A 27,508-nucleotide genomic window follows, 5' to 3' on the forward strand; every position below is an offset into this window, starting at 1 on the left:
GCCTCCCTAGAAGGCAGGAAGAAATCAGCATCATGTTTCCTGTACAGACCCTGGAACCATAAGCCAATTAAACCTCTTTTGTTTATAAATTACCGAGCCTCAGGTATTTCTAATACAGAAAATTGGTACCCAGGTGTGGGTCATTGCTATAAAGATACCTGAAAATGTGGCAGCAACTTTGGAATTGGGTAACAGGCAGAGGTTGGAAAAATATGGAGGGCTCATAAGAAAGCTGTGTTCCCATCCAAATCTCATGTAGAATTGTAATCCCCAGTTGTTAGAGGTGGGACCTAGTAGAAGGTGATTGGATCATGAGGGTGGATCCTTCATGAATGGTTTAGCACCATACCCTTGGTGCTGTTCTAGTGTGTGGCACCTCCCCTCTCTCCCTTGCTCCTGCTTCTGCCATGTAAAACATGCCTGGCTTCCCTCTTTACCTTCTGCCATAATTGTCAGTTTGCTGGGGGCCTCCCCAGAAGCTGAGCAGATGCCAGTATCATGCTTCTCATACAATCTGTGGAACCATGAGCCAATTAAAACTCTTTTCTTTATAAATTACTCAGTCTCAGGTATTTCTATATTGCAATATAAGAATAGACTAATACACAATCTAATGGCTACTGACAGATAGATACACAAAATGTATTAAAAAAATTGCATATACACCCAATGAATTTCTTTCTTTCCTTAAAAAGGAAATTCTGACACATGCTACAACATAAATGAACCTTGAGGACATTATACTAAGTGAAATAAGTCAGTCACAAAAGGACAGGTACTGTATGATTCCACTTATATGAGGTACTGAGAGTAGTCAAATTCATTGCGACAGAAAACAGAATGGCGGTTGCCAGGGGCTGAAGGGATGGGGAAATGTGGAGTTATTATATAATAGATACAGAGTCTTAGTTTTATAAGAGAAAAAGAGTTGTGGAGATCTGCTTTACAACAATGTGAATGTACCTAACTCTACTGAACTGTACACTTAAAAATGGTGGAGATGGTAAATTTTATGTTATGTGTTTTTAATCACAATTTTATAAAAGAGAAAAAAAGATGCTGAGCAGCATACTTAGTCTAGGGGAAGGTAGAGAGTAAATTTGTGGTCACCAGTGAGCAAAGTTTTATTTTCTCAAGAGTTTAAATGTTGGAACAGAGAAAATTAACAGCTATATCTATATCAAGGGTGTGGTGGGAGAGGATGAGTGAGCCAGGGAAGGTATTGGCTGGACAAATATAAGAGAAAGTCTTGAGGGTGAGGAAATTGAATTTGTGGGTTGAAAGTTTGGCTAAAATGACCAAGTGATGGGATCCTGAATGAATAACTGTTAAATCGTGAACTCTAAAGCCCAAAGACGCTCTGTTACTCAAGAGTTCATTGACTCCAGAAAAAACAAAATAAGGCAAGTGTTGTATGTTTTCTTTACAATTACGATTTATTGAATGGCTAATGTACACATTATTAAGTGAAATTTTACAAGCAACTAGAGCTTATCACAAAACTGCTAAGGAAACATCCAAAACTTGAACTGTATACCAAATCTCTAGGATTAAAACTTGATTCCCATAATTTAAAAAAAACTTGTGCAAATTGGAATCACTGAGTGATTATGGAAAGGTAAAGTATATACAGTAATGTGAGAAAAACTCAAACCAAGTGAGGGTAAAAATGAAATGATTAACAACACCAGAGAAGGAAGCTACTATCAAAATAAAACCATTCTTCCTAATAAAAGTATGGCCATCATAACCCCAGAAAATGCTTCATACTTTATTTGGATAATTAAAACCACATTATAACCAAAATCACATAGTAACACTGAGTATGCTGTTTACAAAAAGAAGATGGGTCTAGATACCAGGACAGCTCTTTTTAGTGCCTTCCTTAAAAAGGGCGAAACTTTTAGAGCCATGTAATTGTTTATAGCCATGGGCTGGCTTCAGGCATCTCACAAGTGAGGCTTCAGAAAGTCCTTGAAGAATACATGGCAGTGAAACTGGGCTCCCATCTTTACCATAAAGATGTTCTTCTTGAGAATAAGTGCATATAGGAAGTGATTGCTTACGACATAATTTCCTTGGTCTTGAGACCATATAAAGAGACTTGCTGATATTAGAGCAGTTTCTTTCTAATCAATGGTCCGTTGAATTCCAAGCAACAAGGCACACTGAAATAGATCATTTCTGTTTAGGAGGCAGCATGAATAGCAGCGGTGCAACTCGAAGTTTCAATAATGCTAACATTCTCTTTACATACCAGTTACAACTGTTATAACCAACAAAGCAACAAATCTATTAGAAGATATCATTCTATTGAAAGGCCTTTCTTCATATAACATGATCTGGAACAAATAACTACTTTTTTTTTTCTTTTTTTTTTTTTTTTGAGATGGAGTCTCCCTCTGTCACCCAGACTGGAGTGCAGTGGCATGATCTTGGCTCACTGCAAGCTCCGCCTCCCAGGTTCATGCCATTCTCCTGCCTCAGCCTCCTGAGTAGCTGGGACTACAGGCACATGCCACCATGCCTGGCTAATTTTTTGTATTTTTAGTAGAGACGGGGTTTCACCGTGTTAGCCAGGATGGTCTCGATCTCCTGACCTCGTGATCTACCCACCTCGGCCTCCCAAAGTGCTGGGATTACAGGTGTGAGCCACCGTGCCCAGCCAAATAACTACATTTTATATACATTCATATGAACGTGAATTAATCTAAATGAGTGAGAAATGAAAGTAATAATGTTTCTCATTCATATATTCATTCAACAAATATTTATGTGCTAGCTGTACTCTGCACCCCTACTGGTTTGGATTTAGAGGTCACTAGTATGGTCTGCCTGTCATGACTCACCAGCAGCAAGTTACCTTTTCTTCCTCAACTGCCATCACAGATTTTCTATACCTTATTTATGGTATGTATTATTACCTGTGATATGTATGGGTCTTATTTGTCTTATTAAAATAAATTCCAAGAGGACAGAGGTGGTATCTTTATTTTATTTTATTTTGAGATGGAATCTCGCTCTGTTGGCAGGCTGGAGTGCAGTGGCGTGATCTCGGCTCATTGTAATCTTCAACTCCCTGGTTCAAGCAATTCTCCTTCCTCAGCCTCCAGAGTAGCTGGGATTACAGGCACACACCACCAAACCCAGCTAATTTTTGTATTTTCAGTAGAGACGGGGTTTCACCATGTTGGCCAAGATGGTCTCGATCTGCCGACCTCGTGATCTGCCTGCCTCAGCCTCCCAAAGTGCTGGGATTACAGACGTGAACCACCGCTCCCAGCTGGTATCTTTATTTTATAGATTATGTAGGAGAAAACAGTTTAAAGTTAGACATGAGCTTGCATTTCACCTTTGCCAATGACTGACCCTGAGACCTTGCCCAAGAGAATCTTTTAGCCTAGGTTTTCTTGGATATTATTTCTTCATCTTGGTATTATCTTGGGAGAACACCCACCTTTCAAAGTGCTACTGATGGCTAAGTAAGAGAGGGCGTGAAAGACTGTTGCATAATCCCTGGACAGAGTAAACCTTCAAATGTTCATCCCCATTTTCTCATGGGAACCTCAGGTGCACACCTCATGTCGCCTGTCCGCTTTTCTGTACTCCCTATAATTCAGTCTTCAATTATTAGTTGATGATCTAATGCCTTCCTTTTTCTTCTTAACTCTCTAATACCTCCTTTCCCAGCCTCATTCTCAGCTGAACAATTTGCTTTCTATTCACTGAGAAGACTGAATCATCGGAAGAGAACTTCCACATATTCACTTCCTATCACAGCTTCCCACCTGCCTTCATCTGCACCTGCAGATTCTGCCCTCCCTCCTGTTACTAAGCCCATACAGCTAAGGTCAGCTCCTCTGCTTAGTCTGTTCCTCCTAGCTTACCCAGACCTTGCTCCAGCAATTCTTGCCTCTCTTTCTGCTGTCACTCTTTCCCTTTCTACTAGATCCTTCCCATCAGCATGTAGGAATAGAGCATAGCTGCTATTTCTCCAATCTTAAAAAATATTTCTGTTGACTTTACATTTTACTCTTTCTAGCACTTTACTTATTTGCTCCTTTTTATAGAAAAGAAATCCTGGAAAGAGTTGTCTCTAGTTGATAGCTGCAATGTCTCTCCTTTCATTCGCTCTTAAGCTCAGTCCAGTCTGGCTCTTGCCTCCTTCCTCTCTTCCAAAACTGTTTTGTCAAGTTCACCAGCAAATTTTGTGCTGTTCGCCTGTGATCCCAGCTACTCAGGAAACTGAGGCATGAGAATCACTTGAACCCAGGAAGTATGAGCTGAGATCACACCACTGCACTCCAGCCTGGGTGACAGAGCGAGACCCTGTCTCCAAAAAAAAAAAAAAAAAGAAAGAAAAAAAATTGTGCTACTGAATTTCAATGGTCAGTTTTCAGGGTTCATCTTTCTTGGCCTACCAGCAACACTGAACAGAGTTGATCACTCCCTCCTCCCTAAAATTCTTTCTTCACCTGACTTTGAGGTTCTTCTCCAGATAGTATCAGAGGCTGCTCCTTCACTCCTTAGTGGGCACCTTCTCACTCCATGACTCCTAACGTTGGAGGATCCAGGGCTCAAAACTTGGACCTTTTCTTTTCCCTATAGCCTCTTTGACTTCTCCTTGGAGATCTTATTCAGTCTCATTGTTATGTACCTCCACACAATGACAAAGCCCAAAGTTGTATCTCCAGCCTGGACCAATTGCCCAAAATACAGACTTGTACATCAGCTGTCTTCTTGCCAAGTCTATTAGACACCCATACTTAACATCTCCACAGTGGAACTCCTGATTTTTCTCCCCAATCCTGCTGTTTGCATTCTCGATCATGTTAATTAATGGCAGTTCTATCCTTCCAGTTGCTTAGGCAAAAGCCCTCCTGTCATTATTGATAGTTCTCTTCCTCTCATATTCTGATACAAACTATCAACAAACCCTATTGTCACTGTCTTAAAAATGCATGCAGAATCTGGCCTCTTCTCACAGCCTGGTGGTAGCCACTGACAATTTCTTGCCTGGATGATTGCAGCAGCCTCCTCATTGACTCCCATCTTCCACCCGTGGCTTCCTACAGTCTGTTCTTAACACAGCAGTTAAGGTGAATGTGTTGCTCCTCTCCTTAAAAGCTTCCAAATAAAAACCAATCTCTTTACCATGATTTCATACAATCATCCTCTCCTGCCCACCATCCCATTGCAATGACATAGCAAGACTTTGTACGATCATCCTCTACCCCGCATCCCACCTCCATCTCTCTGATTTCATCTCTACAACTCTAGGCCACACTGGCCTCCCTGCTGTGCCACCAACACAGCTGGCACAAACTGCCTTATGGCCTTTGCCCTTCGCACCTACTGTTCTTTCTGGAATCCTCCTCCCCTATATGGCCACATGGCTTTTTATTTTATTTTATTATTATTTTTTTTAAGATGCAGTCTTGCTCTGTTGTCCAGGCTGGGATGCAGTGGCACAGTCTTGGCTCACTGCAACCTCCACCTCCTAGGCTCAAGTGATTCTCCTGCCTTAGCCTCCCAAGTAGCTGGGACCACAGATGCACACCACCGCGCTTGGCTAATTTTTGTATTTTTAGTAGAGACAGGGTTTTACTGTGTTGAACAGGCTGGTCTTGAACTCTTGACCTTGAGTGATCCTGCCCGCCTCAGCCTCCCAAAGTGCTGGGATTACAGGCATGAGCCACCATGCCTGGCCCTGGCTCTTTACTTCTCTTGAGTTTTTGCTCAAATGGCATTCTCTTATAAGAGCTTCCCTTGCAACCACTCTGTTCTCTTTATCCCCCTTGCCTACTTTATTATGTCTCTATATAATGCTTATCATCTTATTTATTTTATTCTTAGTTGTTTTGCTATTTAGTTTAATATTTGTTGAATGGATGAATGGATTAAAAAATTGGAACATTAGTTGGCAATATGAAGTAGGTAAATGAACAACTGCTATGCATGATTACTGAAGACTTGTGCAATAGTAAGAAGCACGTATATATACCATGAGTGCTGTGCTTATTGATAAATACAAGTGAAGGAAATTTTATACGTAAATTAATAATATTTCCATTTTATTACATACCACCAGTTTGTCTTCTGATCAACTTGCTGGGTTGTATGGATCAATAGAATATACTTCTCGTGCTTCTAAACGAAAAGCTTCTTTCTGGCTTGTATTTGTATAATAATTGCTAAACAGAAGAAGAAAAAAGTAGTATCTTTACTCATTGACCATGATTCAATGTAGCAGTTGTTTGCTTTCCATAATTCCCAACACATGGTAAGTACTTTTGTGGATGATTTCATTTTTTAAAATTATACTTTAAGTTCTGGGGTACATGTGCAGAATGTGCAGGTTTGTTACATAGGTACACATGTGCCATGGTGGTTTGCTGCACCCATCAACCTGTCATCTATATTAGTTATTTCTCCTACTGCTATCTCTCCCCCGACCCCCACCCCGTGAAAGGCCCCAGTGTGTGATGTTCCCCTCCCTGTGCTCACATGTTCTCGTTGTTCAACTTCCACTTATAAGTGAGAACATGTGGTGTTTGGTTTTCTGTGATGATTTCATTTTTATTGTTTTTATCATATGAAGTATAAACACTGTAACTCCATTTTTTTTTTTTGGAAAAGCACATAAAAAATTAATGATCTAGGCTTGTAAGTGTTCAAGTCAGAGGCTGACACTAGGCAGCTTTACCCTAGAACCAGGACGCTTAATGACTAACAACTACAACTTCCAAAGTGAAGAAAAGAAGCAAAAATAATGTTCTTATTTGAGAATTTGATCATAACTTTACCCTTTTGGGACTCAATCTTCTAGTCCAACTTAAAAGCTTTAAATGAGTTTGAAGAGAATGTTTTTACTTTCCTTCATTGAAAGTACACATATTTCATAGTGTTTCTACTTTGCCAGAATTACTAAAAGACAATAAAATGTGATTATACTACCATGTAGAGCTCTGAAATAAGGTAATACAAAATTACTGGGGAAGAAAGAATACCGCTAAGGACACTGTCACCATGTTACTCACTACAATATTGAAGAGTTCCGTGTATAGAAGATACGTTAAGAAGATTACAAAACAGTAATTTTTAAGTCAATGTGAGATTTAAGCTTTGTTACAATATCTTAGATGACTAGAAAAGAATAGCATAGTATCTTTCAAAGGTTTAAAGGGCTTTTAAAAATATTTAATATTGTCACTAGACATTCATTTTTAAATGATTACTCATCTCATTTACAAAAAGCATTTCAGGCCGCTCAAACGTCTATACCAATTATTGGAAAATCAATTGAAGTGGGTTAGCAAATGGAAATAAAACAAACGAATGACACCTAGGAATCTGGTTAAACAGGTATGTTTGGTTCATATCAGTTGAGGCACTTAAGTATAGTACATGATATAATCATATTAATAAACAATAATTAGACTGGAACATTACAAATCATTTGCACTCGTAAGCATTCCCCAAATTTGCAAATTTTTATACACATGCAATGCTCTGATAGCAAACTCAGTAGCATGAAGGAAAGAGATAGAGACTGTATTTTCTATGTGTTTATGTTTCTAAATACTCTTGGCTGAACTTATCTTGTGACTTCCTATAAGGAAGGCCCTGCAGATGACATCCCTATTTTTTTTGAGACCCTTTTCTCCTTGAATTCTGTGACACTACTCTCTCCTAGTTTTCCCCCTGCCTCTCTTCTTTCACTTTCCGCCTTTTGAACATTACTGTTCTTCTGAGGGCTATTCTCATCCCAATTTTTATTTATTCTGTTCTTTTTGGTCCCACAGCTTCCATTGTGATTTAAGTGTCACCCACCTGAGTCCAGACCCTTCTCCCAAGCTCTAAATCATGAGTACCTCAAAGTAACAGGTCAGAAACGAACTCCTCATCTTCCCCCACAAACCTGCCCCTCTCCTCTTTTAGTGAGTCAGGGAGTCCACATCATCACCTTCATGTGAGCCATTCTATGTGCCTCCTTCTCCCTACATCCAGCATGTCACCAAGTCCTGGAAATCATGTCCTCTTGATAGCAAAGAACCTCTTATTAAATATTCTCATGGTCCTTGTGAGTCTCCACAAGAAAAAAATACAGATAAGATGTCCAAATCTTATTTGCCATAGAACACCCTTTTTTTTTTTCTGAAATCATTCATGAAAACAGGGTTGTGTGGCACACACTCTGGTAAACTCTACACTCTAAGTACACGCTAACTGTACAGCACAGCCAGAACCCCATAGGCAGCCCTTACCCTCGCGCCCCCAGCCTAGAACAAACTGCTCAGGTTCGTAGATACCCTCAGTACATAGTTTCAGTGCAACCCCTTCATGTCTGAGCCTAGACTGGGAATTACATAACTGAGCCATGGCATCATATGGCACTGGTGGCAGGGTAAATGATAGATCCAGGGGACTTGGCACACTAAATGAATTTTGCTGGAGCTTTTTGGTGACATGTTTTAGGTGGCATGACTTTGTCATCTCCCCAGTCTGAGCTACCTGAGAGTTGGTAAGACTTCATTGGATTATCCACCCTAACACTAGCATGTACAAAGACTCACGAACCTATGCACATATAACATCCGAGGCCAACACCTGACGGTATGCTTTGCTAAAAATGTATCCTTTGCACATATCAGTATTCTGTAGCTTCAACAAGATTTATGTGTCAGAGTTTTTCTTTTCTTCCTTTAATGGCATGCCTCCACCTAAAGCTATGCCACTTTTACCTTCAATCACCATCACACACACAATTTCCTAGCCATTTCAAATGGGTTATATAGTTCTCACAATACATGATGGAAAGCCAAGCCTCTGGGCCTTTATTCAAACTGCTCTTTCTGTCTGGAATGCCTTTCTCTCCTTGTCTACACTCTCTTGAGGCTCACCAGAAACATCTCTTCCACATTGAAACTTTTCCTGATTAAAACTCCCAAATATTGACCATTTGCTTTGCATCCTCACCAAATATCATATAATCCACCATGGCGACATTATTTTATGGTACTTGTTTAGTGACGTGCTTGTCCTCCTTTACCAGGCTGTGACCTCCTTGATGACAGAGGCCATATGCTACTAGGCTTTGTTATTCTAGCCTAGTATAGTGCTAAGACATAGTAGGCACTCAGCTGTTGTTGTGCAAGAAACGAATGAATGGACGTGGTCATTACCTCTTTTCACGTGACTTCTATTTCTCTAACATTACTGCTCAAATGTTTTAAAAGCCATGCATGTATATATAAGATAGAGCAACATATGAAGGTGTCTACAGCAAATTGCTGATATCCATCAACTTAACATGTTGGACTTGAAGGCAGCAGCAGTTGTGCAGTGGAAGACACTATTCAATTTCTTTATAAACTATGTAATTAGCTACAACAAGCATGTTTACTTTTGTATTTTAAAAACATATGCAAATATTTATAGTGATATAAAAGATATGTTAAAGAAGGGAAACAAGGTTTTTCAGTGATTTTAAATAGGGAAAAACAACATTTGTGACTAGAAATACACTTTCTGTAACATAGAAAAGAAAAAAGGATGCAGTATCATTTTTAGTGATAAAACACAGGAGGCTTTATATTAAAAATAAAGGTTAAAATATGCCAATATTCCCTAGTAGTATTGAAGATTTTCCTGAAAATTCTTCTCAGTAAAACGAGACAAAAACCAATAAATGAAAATGTATAATCAGTAGATATGAGGTAGAAATTACTTCTACCAATATTAATAATTGGTAGAAAATATAGTTTTCTACTTAGATGATTGGGTAACTCACTGAAAAGCTATTAGAAATAATGATTGTATAAAGATAGACTTTCCTAGATATCATTTGCAATTACTTATAAGACATAACCAAAAATGATTCTATTTATAAAGCAATAAAAATAAGATACTTTTATGTCTATGTAGCTTATATGAAGTAATCTATTAAATTTTAACTGAGATATAACAAAACATCTGAATAATTAGTCATCTGGTGTTTCTGGAAGGAAATAGTGAATATCATGAAAAGGTCAGTTCTTCCCAAATAAATATGTAGGTTTAAGGCACTTCCTATCAATGATCTAACATTTTATTTTATTTTTCTAGGGTATGGGAGGTATAGTTGCGGTGCAAATAATTCTATAGCCTATCTGCAAAAATAAATAGAAGAAAATTTCAAAATAGTTTTAAAGAGGGTGAACATATCTCAGAAAAAGCTATTATAAAGCTACATTTACTAATAGAGTAGCTCTGGCTCATAAAGACAGGCCGATCAGTGGAATATGATCTATCTTGCATATCTATGTCAGATATCTCTGACATAAGCTCCAGTTTACATAAGAATTGAATAAGTGTGCTTTATCTGATAAAGAAAACTATGGACCAATGTTGAAGGGATTTACTCAAAATAGGTTTAGAAAAAATTGAATATATAGAGAAAAAAAGTACAAGCAGGTTTACTTCAACTACCATACCATAAAATAAATTCCCAAAGGATTCAGGTGTTTAAAAATAATTTAAAATAATATGTAAAATATATCTAATTTCTGGATAAGAAAATATAACATACCAAAACATAGAAACCTAGTAATACAGTTAATATTTAAGTAATCATGAAAATGACTAATGGAGAGAAAAGATTACTTGATCAAATGGAAAGACCTAATATGTTTCTGAATGGGAAGACATTACGGAAAAGATGCCAATTTCTCACAAATTAATCTATCAACTTAAGTGTAATCACAATTTTTTTGAAATTACAAATGATTCTAAAAATCACCTATAGGAAAAAACAGAAGAGAATAGGAGGAAAGTCCGATAAAATTGTAGTGTGAATTCTTGCCCTACCAGATATAATAACATAAAAGTATTAATTAAACACAAAGTGGTTTGTAATGGAAGAACAGGCAAATCAATGAAGCAGGAAAAGGGGTTGAGAAACACAACATATTTAGGTACATTAACTATTACTAAGAACAAACTTTCTGGCAAGTCATCTGACAATAGTTATCAAGTATATTAAATGCACATGCACTTATCTTTAGTAATTCTAGAAATCTATTCTAAGGAAATAAATGGGTGTGAAAAAAGGTTTAGCCAAAGGTGTTACTCATATCTTTATATACTATCAAAGTAAATTTGGAAGCAACTTAACACACATAAATACACAGAGTAGAATAATATGTTATTTAGTAACTGAAAACATGACTTAAAGACATAAAAATATAAACATGAGTCTAAATGGAGAAAGTCAAGACAGAAGATGAAAATGACAAAATTCCAGTTTAAAGAGAGAAAAAATATACGAAAAAGATCAGGTAGGAATACACCAAAATATTTGCAGTTGTTCCCACTGGGATTTTTTTCCTATTCTCTAGATTTATTTACAATATACTATCTGAATAAACATCATTCAATAAAATAAGCTAAGTGATATCTCTTAAGTACTACAGAAAAGTCTTCCTTTTGTATAGCATGAGATACTTCATTTAGTTATCACATTGCAGTATTTATTTCACATAACTTGTGCTTCTGTGTTTAGTTTCAGACAAGAAGCCAAAACCATTTGTGCATGTTGGTCAAGCATGTATTTGCATCTGAACTTACCGTTCTCTGTGTTTTGATATCATGCATAAGGTAACAACAATCAAGAAGATAAGAAGTATCAAACCTGCAGCAATACCTAGAAGAAAAATCCAGCAAGTATCAAATGCCAGAAGACTATCACCTACATTGTTCTGAACTGATTGTGGGGTCTATTGCTAGTGGAGGGGAAAATGTTATGTGACTCATACTTAGCCCTTCTTGGACATAAACACTGAATTCCTGAATAATCATAGTTGAGTTTAAGGTTTTTCTGATTTGACCCAGTCCACATTTAATCTAGAGCACCAAGCATATGACCACAAGGTTCCAGTCAACTTTTCATTGAGTTTTTCTGTTCCTTTTAGTTTTATTAGTAACAATCTTGTCACTGAGGTGACAAGAGAGAAATCTCAAGAATAGAAATTAGGAGCACAGGACACCAGGTTCTTATAATTTTGCATAACAACATTGAACTCTCAGCTGTGAAATATATTTTACTACAGCAGAAGAAGCCTGCCTATTTCAATAGACCAAATCAAGCCAAAGACCCAGAGTTAATAAAAACTAAAATATCAATTTAAAGAGAAGAAAGAGTTGGCTGCTCAAATAATTTATCCAACTCTATGCCAGAGTAACATTTTGTAATGTGACATGTACATTGAAATATCTTTAAAACACCAAAAAAAGAGCATCCCCTATGAGTTAAATATTATCATCAGATAGGATATAGGACTTCTAGCATTACAATTTTTTAAAAAACATTATAAGAGCTTTTCTTCAAGTATTTAAGAAGACTTACCAGAAAGGACAGGAGCAAGTGAACCTAAAAATAATACAAAATCATGAAAATGATTATCAGTCTAGTGTCATAATTCAATGTAGACCCATGTTTCATGGTAGTGTCCCAGAAATCACCACTCTAGCTGCCTTCCAAGTCGATTTAAAAGATGTATTGGAGCCAGGCACAGTGGCATATGCCTGTAATCCTAGTACTTTGAGAGGCCAAGGTGGGAAGATCACTTGAGCTCAGGAGTTTGAGACGAATCTGGGCAACATCATGAGACCTTGTCTCCATTTTTCAAAAACAAACAGGTAAAAAAGATGTATTGGAACCTTGAGTTATACCCACTTGCTTTTTATGTAACAACTCACTGGGCTTTTTTTTTTTCCCCACTCTAAATAGGTTGGGGGAGTTCACCAATGACAAAACCAAAACACTCAACTTTATAATCAGAGATTTCTCAGGTTAGAATGCAAATATTAACTGTAACAACTAGCTATTTAACCTATTTCTGTTCCCTGTCAAATTGTAAGCACTTATTAACTCAGATTCATCACGTAGGGTGGTCTATGCAGCATCTCCTTTCAAAATGTCAGGTTGCTTGGTTTCACATTTTTGCTCCTTTTAAATTAGTGTTTGTCTCTGTTTTCTTTTCTTCACTTTCCCCTTCCTAAGAAAGCTGTGTTTTTTCTTTTCCTTTTTCTTTCTTATTTTCTTTCCTTCTTTTCTTCCTTTTCTTTCCTTTCCTTTCCTTTTTTTTTTTTTTTTTTTTTTTTTGACAGGGTCTTACTCTGTTGCCCAGGCTAGAGTGCAGTGGTGCAATCATGGCTCACTGCAGCTTCGACCTCCTGGGCTGAAGTGATCTTCTCATCTCAGCGACTCAAGTAGCTGGGGCCACAGTTGCACACCTCCATGCCCGGCTTTTTTTTTTTTTTTTTTTTTTTTTTTTTTTTTTTTTTTTACAGAGACCAGGTCTCACTACATTGCCCAGGCTGGTCTTAAACTCCTAGGCTCAAGCAATCCTCCTGCATCAGCCTCCCAAAATTCTGATATCACAGGCAGGTGTCACACACCTGGCCAAGCTGTGTTTTTTCTAGAATAGACCACCGACTTCAAGTTCCTCTGTAATTATATCACTGGTCACAAACCTATGTCAATTTAAAACCCAGGACTCTCCACGTTGAGGGAAACCCTCACTCTCCTCTCTCCTTTAGCCAGTTACAAGCGGCGGTGAAGCCCTTGGTACTTACGGGATCTGCAAACCGCCAGGGGAGGGTTCCATTGGTGATCTGCCTGGCACTGGCTCTGGGAACTGCCTTCCAGCATATACCCATCTTCACACTCCAGAGTTACAACAGCTCCATACTGATACATTTTCCTTGGTTCCAGCCCCTTCTGGATTCCATCCATATCTGCTGGTGAGCTACAGTTTACCTCTGAAATTAAAGAAATCTAATTCAAGCACAGTCATATTTTGGTCTTTTACCAAGAAAACAGAGATTTCCCTTAGTAGAAAGATTTACACAACCAACCTGTTTCACTCTCAGTAAGGAAAGCTGCACTGAAATAGGATAAGACAATATCCTAGACACAAACTTTTACTGTCAGCCCTCTATCTCAATAACCTCTGGGTAATTTAAGCCAGATTATATTTTTTGTTTTTTGCTTCAGTTTCTATCCAAACAGTGATGGATAATTTTAATGGCTTCTTGGAGAAATGGTGAGGGCTGAATTGGTAATATTATTACTTATTCTGAATTACTGTTTTTTTTTTTCTGCTTCTAGTTTTGCTCTCTAATTCCTCATACATGTATATGCTTTCTCATTTCTTTCATCTTTTCGGTGTAGTCATCATTAGTGTGAGTGATATGGTTTGGCTGTGTCCCCACTCAAATCTCATGTTGAATTGTAGCTCCCATAATCTCCATGTGTCATGGGAGGGACCTGGTGAGAGGTCATTGGATCATGGGGGTGGGTTTTCCTGTGCTGTTTTTGTGATGTTAAATAAGTCTCACGAGATCTGATGGTTTATAAAGGACAGTTCTCCTGTACATGTTCTATTGCTTGCCACCATGTAAGATGTGCCTTTGCTCCTCCTTCACCTTCCACCATGATTGTGAGGCTTCCCCAGCCATGTGGAATTGTGAGTCCATTAAACCTCTTTCCTTTATAAATTACCCAGTTTCGGATATGTCTTTTTTTTTTTTTTTTTTTTTTTTTTTTTTTTTTTTTTTTTTTTTTTTTTTTTTTTTGCTAGTTACAGGGCTATGCACCTCCATTTATTGATATACATCAAGAGCCCCTTCAACATACAAAGAATGAAGACTATTCTGGAGGGTTCTAAACCTCAATACTGCCCAGTCAGGCCAGCATTCAACTCTAGATCTTCAAATCACTTTTTTTTTTTAATTGCTAAAATAATTCTGTGTGGTTCCTTTGTGTTTTTTGGCAGACTTTATTTTTAAAGTAATGTTAAGTTCACAGCAAAATAAAGCAGAATGTACAGAGATTTCCCATCTATTTCCTGCCCCAATACATGCATAACCTCACTCACTATCAACAACTCATACCAGACTGGTACATTTGTTTCAATCCATAAACTTACATTGACACATCATTGTTATCCAGAGACCTTAGTTTACATTACGTCTCACTCTTGGAGCTGTACATTCTATCAGTTTTGATGAATGTATAATGACATGTATCCACCATTGTATTTTCATACAGAATAGTTTTGCTATCTTAAAAATCTTCTGCGCTCTGCCACCTATTCATCCCTCTCTCCCCACTAACTCCCAGCAACCACTGATTTTTTTTTCTGACTCTATAGTTCTGCCTTTTCTAAAACATCATATAGTTGAAATCATACAATATGTAGCCTTTCAGATTGACTTCTTTCACTTAGTAATATACATTTAAGTTTCTTCCATGCCTTTTTATGATTTGGTAGCTCATTTCTTTTTAGCACTGAGTAATGCTCCCTTTACTGGATGTACTACAGTTTATTTATCCATCCATCTACTAAAGGACATCTTGGTTGCTTCCAAGTTTTAGCAATTATGAATAATTCTGCTATAGACATCACATGTAGGTTGATATTGTATCGGATATGTCTTTATTAGCAGTGTGAGAATGGACTCATACAGTGAGATCTTGGATTTGAAGCCTGGCTCTAGTACTTCCTAGATGTGTGACTTTGGGTAAGTTCCAAATCTCTCCATGCTACTGAAACCTCATCTATAAAACAGGGATAATCATGGCACCAACCTCATGTGGCTCTCATGAAGACTAAATGAAATAATGCATGTAAGGTGCTGTGCACAGTGTCTGGCATAGAGTAAAAAGTGATCAACAAATACTAGATACTAATTTACTAGTCATATTTCATAAGCACTGTTTATGATAATGAAAATGACTTTCTGAAACTTTTATAAAAATGTACCCATAATCCCACCAACGCTCAGTAAATATTCTCAAAAGATTGTTGTGCTTTTTATTGGTACTTTATCAAATACACACTTATCATAACTGTAACTACAGTGTATAAATGCAATCCATGCTTTAGTTGTTTAATTTACAGACATACTCCAAGTTTCTATGTGTAAATGCCTACATAAGTGGTCATTCACCAGATAGACTACAGCCTGATACATTTTTTATTATTTGAAATATTTAGATGAATGACTGTGTTAATCTAATTAAAGCATTTAATGTAATGAGGCAATTAATGCATTTCTTTGGCTATTTTAAGTTGAAAGTACCCAACTGAATATATCTATTTGGCACAAATTTGACATAAAAATAAGAATAAAAAATAGACAAAGCACCTTTACAATGAGGGGCGGGTCGGTTCCAGGTTCCCTCATGTGTGCAAAGAAGGAGTGCCTCTCCCACCAGCAGGTAGCCTTGGTCACAGCTGTACAGGATTGACATTCCAGGGGAAAACCGAGCTATGTTTCCACCAGTATGGTTCCCGTTGGGGGTCTTAGGCGGAGGCTGACACGCTATGAAGGCTTAGACATCAATAAGAAAGGGTCTTTAACTCAGCACAGAGGACCACATAGCCTGCACTATCTCTGGGTGATAGCGATACAGGAAGGCCAGAGGCAACAAGCCAACTAACTGGTGTCCAGAAACACTCATTCATTCCACCCAGACCAGCAACACTGGACGGAGACCTGCATTTCCTACTGACAGCCAGCATAATTTGAAGAAAAGTGTTAAAAAATAAGGTAATGAAACATTAACGGATACAGTTCACAATGGTAATCCATCAGCCAACAGTTTTCTTATCTTTTCCCTTTAAATAGCAGACAGGGTTACACCTTCAAATGTCTACGAGGGCTAGGAAGTGAAGCCACCAGATCCGACAAGTCAGAGAGCCCCTGTCCTTCTAAAAGTGGCAGCCACTGCTCAGCTCAAGTTACTGGTGCCTTGCCAGGAAGCAAAGGGGGCTCTCATGTCTCACAAGCTCACTATTTATCTTAAACTGAAGATGGGTTTCACTTAAGATTACTGTGCTGGCCAAAGACAACCATTCTGTGGAGCTGAGTTCCAATTCTTAGGTTGCCAATCAGCAGCCTCTGCTGTAGATAGTCATGGACAGGAATAAGGCTGCCAAATGATAACTACAATGACAAGAAAGACAACTCAATGGATTGGAGGGCCAATTAATTCTCCAGAACACCCAAAGTTCTCTTTCTGGCTGGCAACATAGCCTTAAATATCAAATTATTAGCAATATTACTGCCAATCATTTGCCAAAAATGTATGTGCATTTTTCTTACACTAAAGTCATAAGAATAACAGTTTTGGAGACTCTATCAATTTGGAAGTTAACCATTATCCTTTCATGTACTATTTATTGCTCAATACACTGAGAAAGGAAAGAGAAAACAAACAATCAAGTGAGAAGATAGGAAAAGGCAGATATCTTGTAAAACAATATAATTGCCTTAGCTCTTAGATGCTTTTCTTTAGGCAGAATGTCAAGTGCAGATTCAAAACCTTTTTTCTTTACTCTGTACAACATCCCAGAATTTACCTCTTCAAGTATCTTACCTTTTTTGATACAAGTTGGCACACCTGGCACCCATGTGTTATCAGTATGACACCTAATCACGCGACTACCATTCATGATGAAGCCGGGATGGCAGTCAACATACACTATGTCATTGTGGGAATATGCAGAAAGCGTTTTATTGAGCTTGTACCCGTGTTTGACTTCTGGGTTAGGGCAGCGAGTCACAGGAGGAGATTGTAAGCACTGTGGGGAAGGCCCACTCCAAGATCCACGTCCTTTAGAATCACTTCTGCACTGCAATTTTTTCTCTCCCAGGAGATAGAATCCTTGGTCACATTCATAAGAGACTTCATTTCCATATAGAAAGTTTTCTGCCATCATGCCTGTGTGCTTCCCATTGACAATCATTGGTGGAGGGTGACAGTGAATAACTGCGGAAGAGATTTAGGGAATTCTGCCTCAGCTAGTACCTCAAGGTGAGCGGTCTTCATTCAGGTACAAATGACAACATGCAACTGCATATATTTCACATAACAAAAAATAATTTAAATTTTGGAATATGGATTATGCTTTTTTAAAAAACAACTTTATTAAATGTGATTATATGAGTACTATATACTCCATAAACATTCAGAAAATAAAGTGTAAAGGAAGAAAGAAATACAGCTATGTTCCCATGACCTAGGAATATGGGCTATATATTTTGTTATTAGCAAAATTAGCAGATGCATGGAAAATACTTTCTACTTGACAATGTTTCTCAGTGTCCATGCTGAACCACACCATAAGATTTTTCATACCTAACCTCCAATGAGGGAGATCCCTAAGACTGCCGAAGCAGTGGTAGACTAGTTCTTCAGCAACCTGCCCTCTCTAGTCCTCCATTACCATGGTCAGGCTTTTATTTTTTCTAACTTACCTTTACAAAGTGGAATCTTTTTGAACCAAATTCCATTTTCAGCATCTTGACATTTGTGATAAGTATGTCCAGTCAACCGGTACCTACAGAGAGACAGATTATAATGCATTTCCTGTTCCCAATATCACATCTCTTCAAACCATATGCACAAAGGGACTTCTAAATAAGAACTTTGGCAGAGAGGAGTTGAAATTCTTGGTCCTCCAAGTAAAAAATAATAATAAACTACTTTTGAGTTAAGCAAAGCCCTTTCCATGTCAAGAGAGAACTGAAGAGTCACAGTTGCTAGTTAGGCCATTGGAACCTCATATTCTCCATGCATGTGACAATGAGGAGCCTCTAAAGGATTCCACCAAGACAAGTTGAAGGTCGAGTTAATCCACAAAACGAGGTGGAGACCTTTTCTCAGAATAGACCATTTCATACTCACCCATCTTGGCAGGATGTATTAACTAGCTCCACACGTGAACCAACTGGAAGTTCTTGAAGATCCTCTCTCACAGGCTGGCATGTTTCTGGAGAAGCAAGGATGGAATTACAGTATTTATAGATGTCTCATATCAAAGAGAAGGACAACTCTGGAACTGAAAGTACCTTCACACCGCGGGGCAGAAGGACTCCAATTTCCTGAAGGCATACAGTGAATGGATTTGTTTCCCACAAGCAAGTAGCCAGGGTCACAAGTGTAGTCTACAGTCATCCCAGAGACAAAGAAGACCGTATTTCCACCTGTATGCCGACCATGGTGGAGCCCAGGAGGTGGCTGGCAGCCTGAAGAGAAAAACTCCCTACATAAATACCAACACAGAGGAATTTCTACTGAAGAACACTAAGTGTACAACATTGGACAGACAATCTGAAATCTGCTGCCAAAGATCATGAAGCTCAAATTCACCACTGAATGCTGTTTGCTCTTTAAGAAGGCTCTCTCATTATCTACCCTGAGTAGATCCCAGATCCAAGGGGGCATTCGCATGAACACACACACCACAGAGAACATCTATTACAGGATGGAAGAAATGGAAAGTAATCTGTGCCCCTCTTGCCTCTTTCCATGATGCGGTTTTGGGTGTGCAATAATAAACAAGAATAATTAAGTAAATCTCTCCTTTTCTTTCCCCCTTATTGGGTTTTTACCTTTTTCACAAACTGGTATTTCAGGATCCCAGGTGTTATTAGCTTTGCAACGAATCTGACTACTGCCCTTCAAAGTAAATCCATTAAAACACTTGAATGTCACAGTGTCATTGTAGAAATATGGGGCTTCCTTGCCAGATATCTTGTATCCATTTGCAACATGGACACGTGAGCACTGGACAGCAAGGAGGGAAAGTTCACATAGGGGAGCAGGGCCACTCCAGGTGCCTCTTTCTTGATCATTGCTTGTACAACGGATGGTGCTCTCTCCAATGAGGCTGAATTCCACTTCTCCTTCTGGCCCGGAGTTACATGTGTAAGTGACCGTGGTTCCGTATGGAAAATCTTCTAAGGAACTCCCGGTGTGTGCTCCATTGTAGATAACAGGGGGTGGTGGGCAGGTGATTTCTAGAGAGATGAAAAGATACTGTAGAATTGAGTTCCTGTATTAGACACCAAAGAACAGAAATGATGCTGCCTATGAATCTATTGTTTCCTGGATGGTATGGGTACATTTTCATGAGGTGAGTTATGTGAAAGCTCATAAATATGTAACATTCAATTTAGACACATTTCATAGGAAAGAAAATCTTTATTAAAAGTGAATGTGGTTGATTAATATCACATTATGAGTTTAGGCCCTATAGTAAATTGCTAATTAAAAGAAGAATTCTTCTTAACTAGGCAATAGGAGAATAAAAGACACAAGGGAATAGAATTATGCTTTCTTGAGTACTCTCTTTGGGCTGAGGTGATATGATAGTCTCTTTCTTTCTTTCTCTCTCTCTCTCTCTTTCTCTCTTTCTCTCTTTCTCTCTTTCTTTCTTTCTTTCTTTTTTTGAGGCAAAGTCTCACTCTGTCGCCCAGGCTGGAGTGCAGTGGCGTGATCTCGGCTCACTGCAAGCTCCGCCTCCCGGGTTCGTGCCATTCTCCTGCCTCAGCCTCCCGAGTAGCTGGGACTACAAGTGTGCGCCACCATGCCCAGCTAGCTTTTTGTATTTTAGTAGAGACAGGGTTTCACCATGTTAGCCAGGATGGTCTCGATCTCCTGACCTTGTGATCCGGCTGCCTTGGCCTCTCCAAAGTGCTGGGATTACAGGCATGAGCCACCGTGCGCAGCTGATATGATAATTTATATGGTTGGCTGAGAAAACTTATTGTTAAATGAGCACCTACTTTGTGATAGGCAGTTTCCTCATTTAGAAAGTAGCAATAGTACAATTTAATTTGAATAATTTGAAGTCTGTAGTCTTTTTAAAATTTTATTTTTATTTTATTTTATTTTATTTTTTGATGGAGTCTCGTTCTGTTGCCTAGGCTGGAGTGCAGTGGTGTGATCTCGGCTCACTGCAGCCTCCGCCTCCTGGGTTCAAGTCATTCTCCTGCTTCAGCCTCCCAAGTAGCTAGGACCACAGGCACATGCCACTATTCCTAGCTAGTTTTTTGTATTTTTAGTACACACAGGGTTTCACCATGTTAGCCAGGATGGTCTCAATCTCCTGACCTCGTGATCTTCCCCACCTCGGCCTCCCAAAGTGCTGGGATTACAGGTGTGAGCTACCACACCGGGTCCTTTTTACTTTTTATTTACATTCACTGGACTTCCTAGTCTGTAGTCTTATGCAGATTTTACAGAAGAAAGGCTAGAGTTTCAGAGGAGTTGTACAATTGGTTCAAGGTCTCACACTAGTAAGCAGTAGAGACAGAATGTGAATTCAGATCTGACACCAATCCTTTACTCTCTACACTAAACTGTGTATACCCAAATTAAGATGGTGGCTCATATACTCACTGCTATCATTATTCCCATAATGATAAATCACAAAATAGAATCAATAACCAAGTACATTTAAGTTATTGGTGAAGAAAAAGGTAGTAAAAGAAAGACATGGCAAAACTGCAACCATAACTATTGGCAAAATTAATAGAACATAATCTAATACTCTAATTCCCCTAACATGCCCCAAAACAAAAATCTCCCAGGAAATGCATAGATCTCACATTATTTCAGCTCCTGTATCATTTTTGCTACTCACCTTTACAAAGACGAATCTCCATAAACCAAGGAGTTGTGCCTTGACACTCCTGATAAACACTCCCACTTAACTTGTACCTAGAGACAGAGTCACGTATGTCATTTTGCCATCAGGTGACCACTAAGTTAAGCAAGAGTCATGGGCTCCCAAGCAGACTCACTACTTTTAGGCCAAGGAGCAATAACACCAAAAATGTAGCCAACATCAGCACCAACCTCTCATTGCACAGGCGTAACTTCCATGCACGGAAAAATAGTATGATAGACACTTCCATAACCACGTGACAGGCAAGCACCTGAGACAAACTCTTATATGGAGCTTGCAGGGTGTACTGACACAAACTCTTACACAGAGCCTGCAGTGTGTGCTGACACATCAGACTTGAGTCAGGCTGAGTCAACCTTCACTCACCCTTCTTCACAAGAAGAATTAACATCTGGTCTAATAAATTGGTGCTGAGGTTTTGTCAAGAGTTGCTTTTCTGTAGCTTCACACACTGCCACTAAGAAAAGAGACTAGGATGAGAATTTAATTCAAGGTAATCTTAAAGTGAACAAAACGTCTACATTTGAGGTCTGGCACCTTTGCACTGGGGTACAGGGGGTGTCCATATCCCCTCAGAGGTACACTGTATGGATTCTTCTCCCACCAGCACATAGCCAGGGTTACAGCTATATTTTATAGATGTTCCAGGGGCAAAGCGGACCATGTGTCTATCTTCTTTTTGCCCGTTGAGGATGTTAGGAGGGGCCTGGCATTCTAAATGAAAAGACAAAACATAACATAACTGCTTAAGTAAACAACCACAGAAAGAAACTGAGCCAAAGAAATCGACATTCATGCCACAATTCCACTCTGGTGGCCGCTGTATGATACAGAACATATGTTGCAGACCAGCTTTGGGCAATTTTAGGTCACCATTTCCCAATCTTTTGTTGTTGTTGTTTTCTGCACTTAGGCTGCTGCAGATGTTGTTCAGTTTCCACTGGGTGCTGCAACTCCTCTCCTGTCTCTTCCCTTCGTAAGGAATCACCTTGTATGTTTTTATGGGAGATTCTGATATATCCCTAGGAATGAGGGCTTGAGTGACTTCTCTTTTAAGAAGTCACTATTAAGACAAACAAGCATTTTTCTCCTCGTTTTTTCCCCTATAGATATGGGAAACTTAGTGATTCCTAACATTTATTTTCCCAAGCATATTCCCATAAAATAAAACAATGGTGGGGGCTGGTGATAAGAATGCCCTCTACAAAATTTATATTGATTACATTTAGTAGATTTGAGGGGAATATAAACTGGACAAGGCCCTACTTAAAGCCCATAACCCCTTCTTCTAATTTTTCAAGAAAACAAATCAGAAGCACCTTTTCTGAGTACCGGAACACTCACCCTTTTCACAGACTGGTGCAGATGGCTCCCACGTGCCTTGGGCATTGCATCGGATTTGCTTGCTGCCCTTCAAAGTGAAGCCAAACATGCAAGCAAATATCACAGTGTCGTTATAGGTATATCGATCTTTCTGTGCAGATACTATTCGGCCTCTTAGGATCTGGGGATGTGGACACTGAACCGCAGAAGTAGAAAGTTCACAGCGTGGGGCAGGGCCACTCCAGGTCCCAGTCTTCTGACTATCAACTGTACAACGGAGAGTGTTCTCTCCAATAAGGATGAAGTTCACTCCTTCCTCTGGGTCCGGGTCACAAGTGTAAGTGACTATGCTTCCATATGAGACATTTGCTAGTGAGTTGCCTGTATGTCTTCCATTGAGAATAGGGGGAGGTGGTGGGCAAAAAATTTCTAGGGAAATTGCAGAAAGAAATGACAAGATCATAGATGTACTGAAAACAAAGAATGCCCCAGATGTTCCTTGATACCACTATCCTAGGACAGTGATATCTGAATCTATAATGAATCAATTAAGGCAGCTAAAGCAACATAGTTTAGAAGTATGATTCTCAAGCTTCATTCCTGAGTATATGTACTCTACTGATCCTTTGATTTCTTTTACCAGATACACAATTTTCTTTACGTACATGGTCTGGCTACCTACTTAGAAGGTCTACATAGCTTTCAGAGGAGGGAAAGCCTAGGAACCCTATTTTACTTGAGGAAACAAAATATAAGGATGCTTTGGTGAAGACCATATCCTTAAAGATCTCTAGGAGTTCTGTGTTCTGTAAGAGTCCGTAAGGCAATGACTGAACCAAAAACTTTAGTTAAGCTGAGAATGCAGTGCTGTCAGACCATTGTTGCCTAGCCTACCTTTACATACTGGCATTTTGGTCCAAGCAACTCCCTGTCCAGCAATTACACACCGACTAGAAGATGGGCCTTGCAGTTGATACCTGGAGACAGAAGGTTGTCATTCAGAACTATTAGGCAGTTTGTGCTGAAGAACAGCAGCCTCTACTTACAGTTCAAGACAAGTTCATTCAATCGGTGTGCACCTGTTCCTTTTATCAGCATTACCTCTCACAACCCTACCTCAGGCTGCCCAGAAATCTTCACAGGGGAGCCTTCTGCAGGTTTCACAGTCCACACCATGCACACACAAGCCAAATGAATTAAATCTCATAAATAATCCTAACACTCACCCTTCATCACAGAAAAAGTTTGCAGTTACACCAACTTGGAGAATTGGAGGCTCCTTTACCTTCCCATTGGGAAATCGTCCTAGAGGTTTACAGCGTGCCTCTAAAAAACAAACCAAAGATGAGAAATGTGTGGCAAATAACAGAACAGCCCAGATTCTTAAAATAGATTGTAAATTTAGGGTACCTTCACATGTGGGGGGGACAGCACTCCATTTTCCCGAAGACAAACAGTTAATGATCTTTTCGCCAACAAGCAAGTAACCAGATTCACAGCTGTAAGTCACAGATAATCCTGGAGCAATGGAGCGGACATTCTCGCTTGTGTGATGTCCATTGTGGATCATAGGAAGTGCTGGACACTCCAGAGGGAAAACTTTGCACACACATACCAGGAAAAAAAAGCCATCAGATGATGCATCCTTCACAATCTAGAATCAAGGGGATCCAATCTTTTGGCTTCCCTGGGCCACATTGGAAGAAGAAAAATTGTCTTGGGCCACACATAATATACACTAACACATTATAATGATAGCTGATGAGATAAAAAAAATTGCAAAAAAAATCTCATAATGGTTTAAGAAAGTTTATGAATTTCTGTTGGGCCATATTCAAAGCCATCCTGGGCCACATGCTGTCCACAGGTAGCAAGTTGGACAAGCTTGATCTAGATGCTGACTTAGGATACAGATCTAAATAAATAACACATGATCTATGGTAGCCAGTTGTTATTAACTTTCGACCTAGTCTTTTAAAGATCAAACAGGTGTGGTTTAAGTGTATCCATCTTATGCCATAAATAGCCATGAATAGTACATTATTTTTCATTTTTAGTTACACTATGCAAATTACATTTGCCTTGTGAAAAATTTCAATTACCAAAAATGTCAGCTTTCACCTATATTCTCACCCTATCCTTAAGCTTATTCTCTGTTCCAAAAGTAGCATGCTATCATTTCAAGGACTATCCTGGTAGATATTAGTAATATAGTTTATTGGGATCCTATGCATGATACATATATAGTGTGTGTTTATAACTAATACATATTCTATGCCTTGCTTTCTCTGCTTAGCAACATGTACACAATATCCTTCCATGTCCATACATATATGTCTGTCTAAATCGTTACAAAGGCTTAATTGTTTTCAACAGTCATTAAGCTTTCTGACTATCATAAGATCTCCTTTCTCCAACGCTATCTATTTATCAATAGATCAATAAATACAATCCCATTTTATACTAATTTAATAGTTTTGTCAGCTCTTTAATCTGCTTAAAATTTGTCAACATTGTTCTTTATTAAGAAAATAAATACCTAATTTGATAGTATAATTTTTGTTAAATATTGCCAATTCTTATAATTGTGAAATTCAAATTCAGATTTATATTTCAGCAGCAACATAAACCAAACCAAAAGAAAAGGAATAAAGAATTTACAGTAGGTCCCTATTTTCAAAGGCATTTATTTGAAATGTGATGGCTCAGAAGATGACTTGGGGAAATAGTGGATAGCTTCAAAACATGTTTACAGAGACTACAGAGAGAAGGATATCACCTGTGCCAGACTGAATTAGCAGATACTTATACATTAATTTCAAGTCCATTGGGTGTATTTTTGCTATAAGATCCCACCTTTCTTCTCATTTTAACAGTAACACAGATATACAGTTGAAAATCACCCCATTCCTACAACCCCAACAAACTCAGGCCCCATCCTTGCAAAACTTACCCTACTCAATTATTAGGTATGTTTAATTACATTTTTCCATTGTACTTTAAACTCCTTTGCTCAACTGATGTTTTTTGAATGAGCAGTTATAGTCCTCCATGAAGAAAAATGAAGAAGCCATAACTTTCACCTTTTCCCTTGTTTCCTTCTTATACCCCCATCATTACATGTTCACACTGTTTATCCTTCAGGAGGGTACAAAGTGTGGTCTGCACAGAAAGGCAAGACCCCAACCTCCCAACCCAGCTTTCTTTTCATACTCACCACTTTCACAGGTTGGTAGTCGTGTCGGCCCCCACCTACTATTTGCTTGACACCAAACAGACTTGTTTCCGTTCATGGAGAAGTTGGTTTTACAGGCAAATGTCACAAAATCACCATGTATGTAGGGTGGTACAGAGCCTCTAGTTTTGTATCCTCCTGGTACTATGGGCTCAGGGCAAGTAGAATATTTATTGAAATATTCACATTTAGGAGCAGGTTTATCCCAGATTCCAACCACTTGGTCTTTAGTTATGCAAAGTGTATTTTTTTCTCCAATGAGGCGGAAGCCAGTTGAACACGTGTACCTTACCACAGTACCAAGAGCGATGGGGGTAGAATGATGACTAATCCGGCCATTTAGGATAGGAGGAGGAGAGCCACAAGAAATTCCTGAAAAGTAGAAAAGGAACTTGGTAGGCATACTGATCATGGTGATAAAATATTCAAATGTAGGTAAAATATCCAAATATATATCACATAACCTTTTCAGAAGCAGACTTAAAAATACATATAGTTTATTTCTTCCCTGCTTACTCCCAAGCTCCTAAATTCTTACCTTTTTCTTGATCCTCAGCAAACAGATCAATATTAATCATCCTGATCAAACAACAATAATGAAAAGAATGTATCCAAAAGTTCTGAGTCTAATCAATTTTAATAATGAAATAAAAGGCAAATTTAGCACATGAAAATAACATATTAGTGGCACGTTAGTTACACGTGGGAAGGTACCATGGATTAGGGAAATTTGAGCTCAGCAGACCTAGTTTCAAATCCCCACAGTCATTCAATAGCTGTGTGACCTCAAGCAAGTCTTACCCTCTCTAAGCTTCAGTTTCTTAGTCTATAGTATAATGCAAATTACTTCATAAGGTGTAGTGAGAATCCAGTGCTAAACGTACATGAACAGAGAAAGTACAATACCTGGAACATACTAATTATTCAATGGCTGTTTCAAACACACAACTGGGGGTACAGGCTGTGATTACCACATTTGGTCCTGCTGCTGAAGATACTTGAGCCTCACTACAGGTGATTTGTCATGACTTGATGCTGGAACACTTTGAAAAAGCCACAGGAAGTGAACAGAGGTTTTGAATAATGGCCTCATATTCTTCATTTACTTGTCCTAACAACCATGAAGGATATTGTTTACAGTTACTTTGTTATGCACACCTTTTCTGAGGCAGTCTCAGAATAAAGGGAAAATTGCCAACCTCTAGAACTTTCAGTTAACTTTCTTTTGGCTCCAAGAGGAGGTCTTGAGTGAGAACTGGCATAAGAAGATATAGCCAAACTGTTTCATCACATCAGTGCTATACTTGGTTTCAGTAAGGGTAACTTTTGAGAACTGTTATTTTTATATATATAGAATCTGCAATATAATATGTACTCAACTGAATCAATTTAACATATTTGGTCTGCATTCCAGAAGACAGAG

The 27,508-nt window shown here is 38.7% G+C and overlaps 1 protein-coding gene across 3 annotated transcripts in view; it reads right to left on the minus strand.

Moving 5' to 3' along the window:
- Positions 1-1,410: 1,410 nt before the first annotated feature.
- Positions 1,411-27,508, minus strand: part of CR2 (complement C3d receptor 2) — a 39,501-nt gene continuing 13,403 nt past the window's right edge. The window contains exons 2-20 of one of the 3 annotated variants that reach the window (XM_010365632.2): positions 26,068-26,457; positions 24,261-24,449; positions 24,077-24,176; positions 23,745-23,827; positions 22,872-23,279; positions 22,065-22,241; positions 21,894-21,984; positions 21,483-21,559; positions 19,447-19,854; positions 18,904-19,080; positions 18,740-18,824; positions 18,310-18,392; positions 17,429-17,821; positions 16,195-16,380; positions 13,618-13,803; positions 12,386-12,409; positions 11,608-11,683; positions 6,086-6,194; positions 1,411-2,168 (exon numbers count right to left, since the gene is read on the minus strand). In XM_010365632.2, the coding sequence (XP_010363934.1) occupies positions 6,104-6,194; positions 11,608-11,683; positions 12,386-12,409; positions 13,618-13,803; positions 16,195-16,380; positions 17,429-17,821; positions 18,310-18,392; positions 18,740-18,824; positions 18,904-19,080; positions 19,447-19,854; positions 21,483-21,559; positions 21,894-21,984; positions 22,065-22,241; positions 22,872-23,279; positions 23,745-23,827; positions 24,077-24,176; positions 24,261-24,449; positions 26,068-26,457 (3,224 nt within the window). In that variant the 3' untranslated portion in view covers positions 1,411-2,168; positions 6,086-6,103. Of the gene's footprint in view, positions 2,169-3,228; positions 3,291-6,085; positions 6,195-11,607; positions 11,684-12,385; positions 12,410-13,617; positions 13,804-16,194; positions 16,381-17,428; positions 17,822-18,309; positions 18,393-18,739; positions 18,825-18,903; positions 19,081-19,446; positions 19,855-21,482; positions 21,560-21,893; positions 21,985-22,064; positions 22,242-22,871; positions 23,280-23,744; positions 23,828-24,076; positions 24,177-24,260; positions 24,450-26,067; positions 26,458-27,508 lie in introns of those variants that run through there. The other 2 variants (XM_010365633.2, XM_010365634.2) reach the window with 2 other exon arrangements.

The sequence above is a fragment of the Rhinopithecus roxellana genome, chromosome 8 (assembly GCF_007565055.1).
Source record: "Rhinopithecus roxellana isolate Shanxi Qingling chromosome 8, ASM756505v1, whole genome shotgun sequence".
In the NCBI taxonomy this organism is placed as follows: Eukaryota; Metazoa; Chordata; class Mammalia; order Primates; family Cercopithecidae; genus Rhinopithecus; species Rhinopithecus roxellana.